Source organism: Lampetra fluviatilis, chromosome 26 (assembly GCF_964198595.1).
Source record: "Lampetra fluviatilis chromosome 26, kcLamFluv1.1, whole genome shotgun sequence".
NCBI lineage: Eukaryota > Metazoa > Chordata > Hyperoartia > Petromyzontiformes > Petromyzontidae > Lampetra > Lampetra fluviatilis.
The window spans coordinates 5,634,540-5,648,707 of NC_136300.1; the positions used below are offsets into that span (position 1 = coordinate 5,634,540).

The following is a 14,168-nucleotide window of genomic DNA, read 5'->3' on the forward strand; positions in this document are numbered from 1 at the left end:
TTTATCACGCGTTTAACGTATTTATTTTCGACATTGATACTGCATTATTAATCAAATTCAACGTGTGACGATGAAACCAAAAAGTTATTTTGTTGACGTATTACCTCCGAACGTACGATATTTTCATCACATTGCATTTTTACGTTGCAAAATGCTGTCTCCAACAACAAGTCAAAGAAAAATGTTGGAGCTGTTTTTGAGCTTCTAAGCCGAAGGTAACCATTCAAAAATGTCAGAGTCTTTGTCAATCCACAGCTGGATGAAGGCTTCGCCACAGGGGCCGTTCAACCACACTTCACCACACTGGTGAGTGTGAGTTGGTGAGGTGGGGGGGACCCAAGATGCGGTTTTGCATACATATTCGCAACTCATGTCGACCATGGTGAAAAATCAAACTCACGTCTCAGGATTAATTGGACAGGGTACTAACGGCTGCGCCATGGCGCCGACCGAAGCTGTTACAAAAGTTACATCCTCACAAAGTTTGCCGGTTTGACGTATATTCAGGTCATCTCTGAAACGGCGGCTACGAATAAATAGCAAAACACAAAATATAAAGTGAACCCGAACCAAGCAGGCCAACATGGAGAGGGCATAAAACATTTGTACCAAACAAACTCCATTAAAGCAGTCGATGCAAATCGCATTAGAGGCCCCCCGGCTAATATGCTGAAGTGCTTTTTTATTATTTAATTTTCCCCGCTCGCGGTAAAAAGCACCCCCGGTCCCATCGATCGGCGGCCCGGGCAACGTTCCTGAGCAGAGCGTGGTCGCTGCCCGGGTGCATGAATTAATTATAGCCGAGCCCGGCGCTTGCTTGCTTGCTTGCGCGAGGGAACGGGGAAGAGGGAGTAGGAGAACACGGCGATAAAACCGGGAGAGAGAGCGCGCATGCCCGAACCGACGGGCTCCATCCGCGCACGGAGCGCGCGCGAGACGTCCAATCGGAAGGCGGATGGGTCTAGATCGAAAACTCGCGTCTTTAGAAATGCATTTTGTGTTTACGGTTGTTGTATCTCCTCGGCACCTACAATTGGCACGGTTGGCTAAGTACGGTGTGAAAGATGTTCAGCGTACATACACACAATGGTCGATTTGGCGAGAAGGCAATCGTTGTTTGAAAGCCACTCAAAGGGCAATGGCACAAAATAAAAACACAATTACGGTCAGATTTAAGAAGTATACTTGGTGTGAAAAACAATATAGTACAATGTAAATATGAACCGTCATTAACAAGCAGTGGTCAGTCATCTGAATGCAGGGCCCTTACAAAAAAAATGTGGACTCATTGAGGTTTACCTACATAACCCGAGGGCATTGTTATTGCTTTTAATACGTTAAAGCAATATTAAAATGAATTAACAATGATCAATTTGCTATCCACAGCTGCTTTTCGATGTTTAGAGTTTTATTCGCACGTATGTTGAACATTTTTCGATTTAAAGCTTTCGTGACTGCAGGGATTCATATTCTTGGTTCTTTCGGTAAAGTCACGTAGAAGGGAAACAATAAAATAATAAAAATACAACTATGAAATAAAATTCTCACGACGTTTCGGCCACAACGTTCAGTGGTCATTAGAACGCTGTCTTTCCGACAGCTCTGTTCTTCACCTGAGGACGGCTGCTTGTGTTGTGGCCGAAACGTCGTGAGAATTTAATTTTATTATGTTTTATTATTTTATTATTTCCCTTCTACATGACTTTACCGAAAGAACCAAGAATATGTTGGACATTGTTTATGTTTCCGTTGCCTCGGCACAAAGGGAAAATTTGCTGTTCAGTAGCTCACTACCTATACACCCGTTACAGGCGGCAGAGCAACACATCATGAAGCTGGGGAACGACCCTGGAAGATGCATCGCAGGACTCCTGGTTTCTCCTCGTAGCGCACACTCACGACCGTGCCTCCAACCTCGAAGACGATCGCTTTGTTCAATATTTTTCATCACATTAAAAACATCTAAGCATGTACTGTACACAACAGCTTATGTGCCAGAGTATACCTTCATGCACTTGTATAAGTTTTTTTTTAATTCAAATGGTGACGAAACTGAGATCAATACATTTGCTACGAATGAACACCTGGAAATAGTTTTTATGGAAGCTGGGGTTTGAACCCAGGTTGTTAATGGCGTTGGCCCAGTGATGTGACGCCAGTCATTACGAGCCCCCGAAGCCACCAGCCACCTCTGTGTTCGGTTTTGTTTTGTTTTAGGAGCGACAGCCAGGTCACTACATCTGTGAGGCTGCCGGGTTGCAAGATGCCCCTTCTGTCCCCATGGCCCATTGCCCTCAAACATTGTTGCTGACGGCAGGCTGACCAAAGCAACCGCTTGCTCGTTCTATTCATTTAGCCACTCTCCCACCCACTCATTCACGCATCCATCAACCCAGTCAACTCATCAGCCCACCAACCCAACTACTTTCGCACTCACTCACAACAAATACAAAGATCCCCCGTAGAACCTAAACAGACTGTTGGGCAAGTGCTGTTAGCGAGCATTTGAGGGACGGCACAGCACGCGAGAGGGTGGGTGGCCAACACCACGCCCGGCCACCTTTGTCTCCCCAGTGGTGGTGTTTACCCATCAAACCAGGCCGAGTCGACCCAAGGAAGGCCCATGACCGGTTCAGATAATCGTCACTGGGTATTGGCCGTGAGCGGGAATCGAACTCGGGTCACTGGGTTCATAGCGCAGAGTGCTAACCGCTACGCTGCCGTTGCCCACTCACCCACGCATCCATCCACTCACCCACCCACCCACCGAATAACTGGCTAACTCACCCGCCCAGTCCCGTGTTTCAGTAACGCGCTCCAGCGCCGTGCCGGGACACGCCGCACCGTCATGTCGTGACGCAGCCCATGCCACCAACAAAAGCAAACGGGAGATGGACCACCTGGCACCATCCCAGAAGTTTGCAGGCGCTCAGAGCGACAACACAATGGCTCCGCTACCCCTTTTTATTGCCTCTCACTCACTTACTCCCCCCCTCCCACGACCGTACAAAACTTTGTTCGAGAAAAAAAGTGCATTGATTTACGCATATTTCTTATTATATAAAAGGAGTGGCCCATGCCGCGGTTATGTCTGGCAGTCAATGGTAACGGTCATTTGGGTTCCCGTTAATATGCAGGGGAAATTATTAAACTTGTTTGAATCCAAACCGCTCTGTTTCTACGCGAATACGTTGAACAACTTTCATGTTCTCCGAGAAAGAATGACGTACCTTTAGGAGCCACGACCGGCCTTGTGTGCATTGATCAATGCGACGTTTGTACAATAACCTCACAGTTAGTAGAGCTGTCTGATTAAACACCCCAACTTCAAACGGTCGTACTCGAATTGTAAATGTTGTGGGTTTACTCTCCAACACACCGGTGTGCTAAACTCGTAACGAATCGGCAAGTTTGTTTACGTGACAAAATTTACCAATTGGCTGTGTAGGGTGGTGGCCGGTTTAACGACGCATTTATATTTACGAAATCTAACCCACAAAAAAACCTATATTATGGATAACTTCAAACCTATTCAGCCTAAATGCATTCATTCAACAAAATAAAGACAATGTAAAAATTGATTAACCCATTCTCGCACGTCGGACATAGTTTTCGGACGGACAAATGCTTTTTTATTCCTTCCGTGGATTTCCTCCTCCAAAATGTGTATTCGGATAAACTGCACTTACTTGAATAACTGCGTGAATTTGAAAGCTTGTGAAGTGCAACTGTTTTTAATGGACACACACACAAAACATTCCCATCATGTAGAGGTGCACATGCGTAAAGCAGACACTTGGAGGCAGGGTTTGTAGGTTACGTCTATCATTTCTGGTACAGGATTCCCTCGTTACTCGCGAGGGAGACGTTCGCGGAGACGCTCGCAAATAGCGAATTTCGCGAAAAATCTTCTTTCGTATGGATTAATGGCAGCGGATAAAAGACGAAATTTTTGATGTGTTATCCACTCAATTGTCTGTTCAGAAACCGAGTGGATCTCGTCCTTTGAAGGAGTGAAACAGCAGTGGCGGAGTGTTTACGACGTGGTCGATGGTTTGGGATTCCTGGCCGCACTTGCAGGCCACCGAATCTTTGATGCGCATCGGCCATGCCCGGTCCTGATTCGGTTCATGGTCGACCATTGGCGGCGTGGAAGGTGGAAACCTATTAAAACCTATCTTTTAAATTAATTACCTTAAATGAATACACAAATTCGCTATTAAATACAACAACATTATCGCAACACAAAAATTGTGACAATAAACATAAAGTAACTAAAACAAGAATATCAAGTATGAAATAATAGTTTTGAAATTAACTTACTTTAAATTATGATGCTACTTCCCAGTAGCATCATGATGCTACGCAGTAGCACCATCATCACTTTACTTCCCAGTAGCATCATGATGCTACGCATTAGCACCATCATCACTTTATCTCATCACTTTCTCGTATCACATTCTCTCTCATCACTTTCTTTCTTTCTCTCTCACGATGCGGTCGTGCAGCGTTTTAGATGCGACTTGTGGAGAACCAAAATCCCGGATAGCAAGTTCGTGCATAACGTGGGAATACTGCATACGCCCACCGGATGTGCTTAGAGGAGCCAGAGCAAGTAGGTTAACTCCCCGACTTGCACAGCGCTCCCGCGTTACCCCCCTTCCCATTCGCGTGTTTACTCCGAGATCGTCCGATTGCCTCCCACGCGGTGACGAACACGGTACGGTGAACCGGTAAACATGCCACGGTGGGCCACCCTTAAAACGAGTCCTTAGATTCCACAAGGTTTATCTGGAAAACTAAATAATTTAACGCATCTCTTTTATTTATGACGTAATTTGCTCTTCATTGAAAGCGTGTGGTTGTTTTTTTCCCGTATCATGTTTACTTGTAGGTCCCATTAGGATGATAATAACAGAGTCGATTCATCAAAATGTAGCCAGCCCACTCCATCAGAGGCAAAAACTCACAATACAATGGGAACTTGTTATGGCATAATAACATACGTACAGTTGCACAAATGGCCAGCATGCAACCCATGTCATTAAGTTCATATTATAGCCGGACGGTGGTGGTGCACGAATGAGAGGGTTGGTGGATTACAGCGCAAATGTTGCGGGAACTTCCTACTCATGAGCATCGATGTACCATACCCCGGGGTTTGCCTGGAGAAAGCAGTCCAGCAAAAATGTGGAATCCGCTTGTTCTATCTCTACGGGATACAGTGTTTCCCCCTCGCATGCGTGGATTTTCTCCGGATGCTCCGGTCTTCTCCCACATGTAAATGCTCATTAATTGGCCGATAACACGTGACTATATATAAAGGAACACAGAGCTTGGGCAATTGTTGGTGCCGGCTCATTACGTGGATGATGCCTTCCCGCTTTTCGGTGGTTCCTCGTGTCTCTGAGTCACTCTCTCTCTCTACTTGAGTGAGCGAATACTGTGCGGCATGTTGAAATGTGCTATTATATATGATAATAGTGAAAATTATTGTAATGCAAATACATTTGTCGAATCACTGCTGCATGAAGGTATCCCCACGTCCCTTGCAGGTCGTGGGGCGTTATTTGGCCGTACTCTGCCATGCTAGTAAGTGTGGGCTGGGCAAGGTGATACCATATCACTCACCACTGATGTTAGCCATGGCCAGGAATCAAACTCAGGTCACAGGATTGATAGCACAATTTGATAACCATTGCATCAGCACTTCCCCCTGCACCGCCCCCCCCTCTTATGAAGCTACGTGTCAAGCAGCATCAATTCCTACCAGGGATGAAACTTTGTCAATTGCATTGGATTCTTGATGGGGGCAGTAATTGCAGCTACACAGATTCCCTGCTACAATTACACCCTTCACTCACTGGTGTCAATTGCCAACGCTTCATCAATTATTAACAGGGCTCATATGCTAATGCATTGCAGCAAAGTTTATACTCTACTAAGCTTTAATCAATGCGACTCTTCACAAAAGGCTGAACAGGATAGCGAGCAGAATTTGAACACTTAGAACATTGAAGGGGGACATTGCATCGGCCGCATTTGTGAGATATTTAACTTCGTAACAGCTCTCCTGTATTTCCGGTTTGGACCGTGTGGTTGTCCGGCACGACGTCCGACGTTTCGCTCCGTAAGTTTGAAGCTCCTTAAGGCAAGCTCGCTCAACAGTTGAAGAACCTCCCAACACGCGGAGCGAAACGTCAGACACCATACCGATCAGGAAGCGCCACAACACGACAACACATCGGAGGGCTACACAGTCCAAGCGCAAACACCTACGCAGTAGAACATTGATAACGTTAACAATGATATCCATAGCAGGATGAACCCTTCTGCTTCCTGCTGGGCACGGTCGAGTAGACCAACAGTGCAGTATAAGCCATCGCTTAGGCCGCGACGGTTGGTTGGACAATGTGGATTTGTCGATCTCACGAACCTGCTGACCTGTGGGGCAAGAGGCTGGAAGCAGAGCAAATGGAATTGTGAATCTGTCTTGTTCTGACCCTTGAGGTGGTTATACCTATCACGTGCAAAAACACTCCTTGAAGTATAACATGATAAACATTCCAACTGCAGGATCATCTTGATCGAGCAACCTGGGACTTAAATATCAAAATAGATTACGTGTTCTTTGCACATTTGCAAAGTTTCGCTTTCATTCAGATTTAACGTCCAGCCGAGCATAACCACTAAACTCTTTTTTTAAATCCACTTCAACACATCCCACGGTAATTAAATTGTCCATTTACAAACACCTCCAATTTTAAAAGCAGCAGAATCCTTTTCAAACGAACGCCACAGATCAATTCGGCTCACGTCCGTTCGGCACGCAAAGAGCTGCACAGATTTGCACAAATGCCTTTTAATTCTACCGGTCTGCACACTGGGCCCCTCCCACTGTAAAGTGATCTTCGGTGGGGTTGTGCTTGTGTGCGTGCGTGGGGAGCGGTGGTGTAGCGGTTAGCACTACGCTGCGCTATGAACCCGGCGACCCAAGTTCGATTCCCGCTCACGGCCAACACCAACAGTGACGATTATCTGAACCAGTCCCGGGCCTCCCCTAGGTTGACTTGGTCTCAAATGAGTACCTGGTGAGGTGTGTAAACATCGCCACTGGGGAGACAAAGGCGGTCGGGTGTGGTGCTGGCCACCCACCCCCTCGTGTATCGTTCCAGCCATCATAGGTGCTTGCTAACAGCACTTGCCCCTACAAGTTGTTAAGGCTATATGGGGGATTTTTTTGTGCGTGTGTGCATGTAGTGCAGCGGTGTGTAAACATCGCCACTGGAGAGACAAAGGCGGCCGGGGCGTAGTGCTGGCCACCCACCCCCTCGTGTGCCGTTCTGGTCTTCATAGGTGCGACTCGCTAACAGCAATTGCCCCAACAGTCTGTTAAGGCTAAACGGGGGATCTTTGTCTTTGTCTTTTGTGTGCGTGCGTGAGCACGTGTGCGCGCCAAATGCATTTTGTTGGCACCGACGGCAGGACTGACGCCTTTGCCTGCGGCACAGCGACTTGGCGCTGTCAAACATGGACACGCAGGCACGCACGTACTTCTTGTTTGCTCATCGCAATGTCAACCGTCGCGAGAGAGAAGGGGAGCGAGTGGGGGAGCGATCGAGCGGGCGGGCGAGCGCACCTTTACCGTGACGCTGTGGGCTGCCGGTCCGTTTCTCCAAACGGAAAAGCATCTAACCGCGCCCTATTCATTAAGGACGGTTCAACGTTGCGCCAATCGATTTGTTGAATGAAATCGTTCACAAGAGATAACCGTGAACGTGGTGCAAACTGCGATTTTTGTTCTTGTTTTATTTTTCGACTCGAATTTTTTCTTTTTTTACTCCGGCACGCTCGCGACGTGCGACGAAGCTGGCGACCCAAGACGGCGGCGCGCAATTATTTTTGGGCGGTGCTGAAATAGGCAGAAACGTCACCCAAAGAAAAATCCCGCTCACTCAAAACGCGACCCCGCGTCCGTCCGATCGGGGTGGGGGGGGGGGCCTCCGGGAGACGATCGCAAATCAATGGGGGCCCGTAACCGATCCCCGCTGGCTTAACGAGCAGCCGCGCGGGAACGCTGCGTCGGCAGCCGGCTCGCACAAAAAAATGTAATCGCGGTCGCGAATGTTTGCACGAAGGGAATCACATTCTGGGCTGCTTGCAATTATAGCTCCAACGTCGACGTCTACCTATCCCCGCCACCGCTGCGGTGTTAAACTTCGAAAATCGTTTCGTTGCTCTACGCGTTTGTTAAACAGCGCCACATTTAGGCAACACGTTGACATTTGGATTTACGTGGGGTGTAACTGCGACCGCGTCTCCAGATGCTCAGCAGAGACAGTGGGCATGTGTTTGTCGGAGAGAGAAGCTGCCAGCCATAGGCAAAGGTTAAGAAAATTATTCTCATCGAAAGCCACACATGGCTACCGTTATTAACTAGAGAGTTTTTCCAATCTCTTTGCGCGTTTCTGGGTTTCAATAAAAAAAACATTGGAGGAAATCCCCAGCTTAGTTTCATCAAAATGTGTTCAAATAATATAAGTTACCCTTTTCCACAACGGAATTGTATCTTACGACCGGCATCGTCTGCCATGTCCAATGCATTTTGTGTACAGTAGTGTTCTGATCAGAACTGTATGAGGACAGTTAGTAATTTCACCTTAAAAATGCAATGCATCCTAAAGTAATTTATTTGACAAGCTAAACGTAAACTTTCATCCCGCTCGCGAGTAGCATATATTTGATGTAAAACTCCTACCTTGGGCAATATTGTGCATAAATGCGGCAGTATAGCTATTATGGCAATATCTACTAATGTATCATATTCCTCTGCATGCATCGACTTTCTCTGGTCATCCTCACACAAAAAAGCAACTCTCCCGAAATAAAAATGGCCAAATATGCCAAGTAGAACTCAACCGAAAATAAGTCTCGTTCTTACGATCGCTGGGTACACGGACGCACGTTTCCACGTACACGCACGCCCTACGTGCATATGCGGGTGCATCAGCCAGTGGGTCAGGATTTCCACTGCATATGTTTGCCATGTTTAACAATAATAATAATAAATAAATAAAATATAAATGGCTTTTCCACTGCACAATTGCAGTTTCAGAATAATTTCCCCAGCACTAAAAAAAAAAACACTGCCTCGGTGTGTTTCCAGTCCTCCCATTTGGGCCTCAGGACAAGAAAGGACATGGCGACCGGCTCTCAATGTGACTTTAGGAGAGAGCCGTTCTCCGAGGGTGCCCTCTGAATTATAGATGAGGGGATCCATTACCCCTCTGTGGGGCTTCGCAAAGGCTCGGCAGGGCCGGGCCCCCTGGCCCAGCGTTGGAGATCGTGCCACACAGGGCCATTTTCTGGGATTTTCACAAGGGTGTCCGGGTTGGAGGAGGAGAAGTAAGAAAGAACGTAGAATAGCTGCAGGTATTATGCTATGTTATACTGATACAGGTGGCGAATGAAGTAACTTCGTGTGTGTGTGTATGTTGAACTTCTTTCACAGGTGTTTAATAACATTCCATTCATGTATACGTAAAGCCCTTTTGTCAATCCAATGCTGGATGAGGGTCTCCCCATGCCGTGCGGGTTATAGAAGTTTTTTGACCACACTTCACGCTGGGCAGTGTGGGTTGGTGAAGAAGGGGTAGGAGGACAGACACTGGAGAATACTCAAACGATTGATTTTGCTTCACTGCCATCTGCTTACAACGTAGCCCCACGGAAGCCTACAACACCTGCCTTTTACACGTGGTAGTTGCACTTCGAAGCACTATCCGGGCTCAAATCTGCTTCGCTTCCGAGATCTGATGCGATCGGGCACATTTCGGGTGGTTTGGCCATCGGAAAATTCAATGAATATCAACATATTTTGGTTTGGATGGCGGTGCAAGGATACGGGCACTGTACTACGTACCTGGAAATGAGAGTTTGATTCCTGGCCATGGCTAATATCAGTTGTGAGTGACATGTGACACAGTCAGGGGCACCCCCACTTCCCCAACCCACACCAAGCAGCGTGGTGAAATATGGTGAAATATGGTCAAACATGGCCGATGCGGTGGCGGGGGGGAGGCCTTCATCCAGCAGTGGACTGACAAAGGGCTGTTGATTTATATTTTTGTTTAGAACTCACCTTACACTGCATTTTGTAAGTAAACATTTTAGATATGATGAATGTGCTGAATTTCATGCTATTTTTGATACATATTTCCCACCAGAGAACCATGACCACATCACCCAGAATGCACGCAGCCTTGTCATCTTTCAAATCTAAGCAGGTTTGAGCAAGGATAGCGCTTGGATGAGCAACCACCATGCGTAACAGGTGCTATAGGCTACGGGGCCACATGGCCGGGTGGGGGGAGGGGGTGAAGGTGGACCATCAGAATGCCGTGAAGTAATATCAATTGCTGCACTGTACTTCTATGCTCCCGTGTCTATGCTGTCTGCCTTCACCAACCCGCGCTGACCGGCGTGGTGAAGTATGGTCGATTGACCCCTACAACCCACACGGTGTCAGGAGGCCCTCATCCGGCAATGGATGGACGAAAGAGCCTTACGTTTATCTTTTTCTCGAGGTCTCAACTGGGGAAAAAATTGAGCTGTCATCTCGTACGGGTTCTCACAATTTTAGATACACTCTTGAGCAATGTGTATGCCTCTTACCATTTAATTATAGAGTCGCCATGCAAGGTGGGTGTTATTTTGTTGACAACTACAAAGAGCCCCAAGTCAAGATACAGTACGTTGTGTCTTTTTTTTATTGCAACATCCATCAATTCAAGTGCCCTTTAGAGCCAAGATATATAAACCGTGTGTGTGTGTGTCTTCATGGAAAGATAGAAAGCAAATAATTCCACAGGAAGACCCGCCCAATCGCACTTGTATACGGAGTTAGTTTTTCTCCATCATGACCTTAAGTACCATGTTTCTGAAATGGTTCATTTATTTCAAACAAAACTTATTTCTGCATTCAAATGCTTCCATGAACCCGAGTCATGAGGTGAGCGATTACTCCGAAAACCGCATTGCATCGGGGTTTTTTAAATTATTTTTTTGCTCGTCCACACGCAAAAAAAAATACATTTTTATTTTCAACGGATAACGACTAAAGATTTTTTTTTATCAAACTCTCTTCAAGCCGCCGTGGCCACATAGTCCAAAAGTGCGCCACAGAGATTGCGAGTTGGCCATCTAATTTCTGCGAAAGTGTGCCGCTGTTTTTTGTTGTTCAGCCTCACGACCCACGTGTTGATTAATCGGTAACAAGCAAACAACTTGCTGCACCCTTCGGTAAACAGCCAACAAAAGCACGCACACAACAAAATGCCACCTCAGTTTCACGGCGTGTGACGGTGGCAATGCACGGATGTCTGTTAACCCCTCGTATGTACATGTTTTGTCCAGGTACTCAAGTTCTCTCCCATAACTACATTTTTTTTTTTATGACAAAAAATCCAAAGCAGACCGCTTTTAAACCGACGAGTTTTGCTTTACAAAAAACTAGGCCATTCCGCGTAAACAAATTCATATTTATTCATTAATTCATTTCCCACTACCTCGAAACGCTTTCATTATCTTTGATTCACATAAATCGTTCTTGGAGGGGACTTGGGACACGCCAGATGAAGCGAGTCATCGGGTCTGGGGGAATGAGCCGGGAGAAGGGGTGCCGCCCCCCCTACGAGCATCGGACCGGCGCCGACTCGACGCCACGCGGCCCAGTTGTCGTGTCCGATGTGCTCAGCTGCCGGGTCCCTCCCTGCTTCCTCTCTCTCCCCCCACTCCGTAAACCCCGCCACCCCTGCAACTCCTAATGCAATTACTGTGCCATCAGCGAGCCGCTAGCCCGGCCTGTGACGGACGGCTGCGGTAATTTAGCCGCGGGCTGCCCAGGCGGGTATGAACAGGAGGAACTTCAAAATCGATACCAACGCCCGTCGGAAAAAGACGAGTTTTGTTCAATGCACCTGGGGGTGTGCAGGCGGGCAAGCTCGCTGGCAGGCTATGCAAACTCCACGGCCTCTTTCGCTTTCTCCCTCTCCCTTCCACACGCTTCTTTTTAGCCAACATAGGCAAGTTTTTACAAAAAGAATAAATGCCCCGAACGGCTTCGCAAGCTCCCCGCGTAATCAAATAAGGGACACAATTGAGTTATTTCATTCTTTGACCAATGTAATCAATCGACCGCGATTTTGTTTTCATTCTCGTAACCCGAGGTCAGAAGGTTGAGCCCTTACCCGTGCCCTCTCCTCGTCAAACTCCAAGCAGGCCATGCCGTCCAGCCTCTGCAGGTCCACCCAGCCCCTCCAGATCACGCACACACCGTTCAGGATCATAGGCGCCTTCAGGTGAACCTGCACAGAAACGGGAGGTGGGAATGCTATCAGGAAACGCCAAAACACCGGGAAGGGAAAGAGGGCAGCGATTGCAGGAGGCAGCATGTTTCCATCGTGCGTGGCAGAAAAGCTTTCCCTTCCAAAACCTGCAGAGCCAACACATGGATCATGCAACGGGCAATCCAATGAAATGTCACAATTCATGGCCGCAATTTGATTCAAGGACTAGTAACTTTTTTTAACACCGTGTTAAATTTAGCGGCTGCTCATTGCTACCAGGGTCATGTGAACTCTTCATATACAAGAGATGCTGACAAAAAAGAGTATTCATAGGCACGCAATTTGACGCACGTATCTTGAACTAAAAAATCCTTATTAATCGATCAATCAATACATCATTGCACCCTGGCAAGATGTTCGCCAAAGCAAGCACTCTTCGGGTTCATTAGTTCAAATCATGTCAATAATAACGAATATGTGACGAGCATGTTAAGAGATGGTTGAGTTTTCCTTTTATCTATCACTTTCTCACTTAGAAACCTGAATGAGTAATTTTCCTACCAAATTGATTTAGGCCCAAGTCAGCAATCGGTGCTTGGTTCACTAACCTTGCTGCGACATGTAAGTTCGTTCATTTATTTTCATAGCAATTACGGTAATTCAGAGAGTTTGGGGGTTAATGGAGCATTGTGGGCATTTGTCACGTCAGACAGAAGGTTAAATTGCTCGGAACTTGGAAAGGTTCACTTGAGGCGAAAAAATCTGCTTGGCGCAGTTTGCATTTTGTTTCTCCATTTTACACGAGTACCTTTTAAATAAAAGTTCTACCTCTAACTGAAATTTCAAGAGAATATTATTAAGTGTTTTTTTTTCTCTCAACTGTCCTGATTTTTCCATGGGCGGTCATTGTGCCACCAACTCTACTCGCAGTACCGCTTCGGAACGCAACAAAAAAACGAGAAACGTAGCCGTATAGAAGAGTACTTACACTAGCGGGCGGACGCCACTTAAGGAATTAAAGAATTCTTTACTGTAAATCCCCCCAAGGAGAATAAAAGAGAGAGGAAAAAATATATAAAGATGAAAAAAATCAAGAACAGCCAATCTCTTGTAATAACTAAGCCTCTTTCCGAGGAAAGACATTTCTGAACTCCCTTAAGTTGTGCCAAGTCGAAATCAAAATTTGCCAGCAGACTGCCCTTTATGGGCCCAGGTTGGCAGAAGAACCGTAGAGAGGCGGGCTTGGGTGAGGAAGGGCGGTGGGTGGCGGAGGATGGCTGTGGGGGGAGGGGGGTCAGTGTTTGTGTGGGACTGAAGGCAGAAGCAGACAGAGAGGCGGTAGCCGCCACCGAACGAGGAGGCTGACGTCAAAGCAACCGTTTAGCCGCAAGGCTGCTCCCCCCCCCCCCACGTGACCGTCAGGATATCGGGGTCCAAAACGGATTCCAGGAGCTAAAACAACGCTGCCAGTGAACGAGCTGCTGCCGGCGTGTTCACCAACAGAAATTAAGCCTGCGCTTTTTCGCCACGGCCACTGCTTTTAGAGGGCCCAATCTGTCCGCTCGTGCTGCAGCAGCAACAACTGCAAGAGAGAAGGCAAGGAAGGGCGAGAGTTTGGTCGTGAGGGCGGGCAGACGAGCGGGCGGGCGGACGAGAGGGAGGGTGAGCGCCGCCGCCCAGCAGACGGAAATTAAAACTCAGGCGACACAGCTCCTTGGCAGCGGCCACGCGTCAGTTTTTAAGCGTCCTTTCATCATGGAGTGTGCCAGGCCACCATTGCCCGCAGCCTTCGTCGTACACTCTTCCCCGCCGATGCTTTCA

At 47.3% G+C, this 14,168-nt stretch overlaps 1 protein-coding gene across 1 annotated transcript in view; it reads right to left on the reverse strand.

Moving 5' to 3' along the window:
- CBFB (core-binding factor subunit beta) overlaps window positions 1-14,168 on the reverse strand; it is a 73,877-nt gene that overhangs the window by 13,557 nt on the left and 46,152 nt on the right. The window contains exon 4 of the mRNA XM_078868592.1: window positions 12,249-12,365. Within this exon, the coding sequence (XP_078724718.1) occupies window positions 12,249-12,365 (117 nt within the window). The remainder of the gene's footprint in view (window positions 1-12,248; window positions 12,366-14,168) is intronic.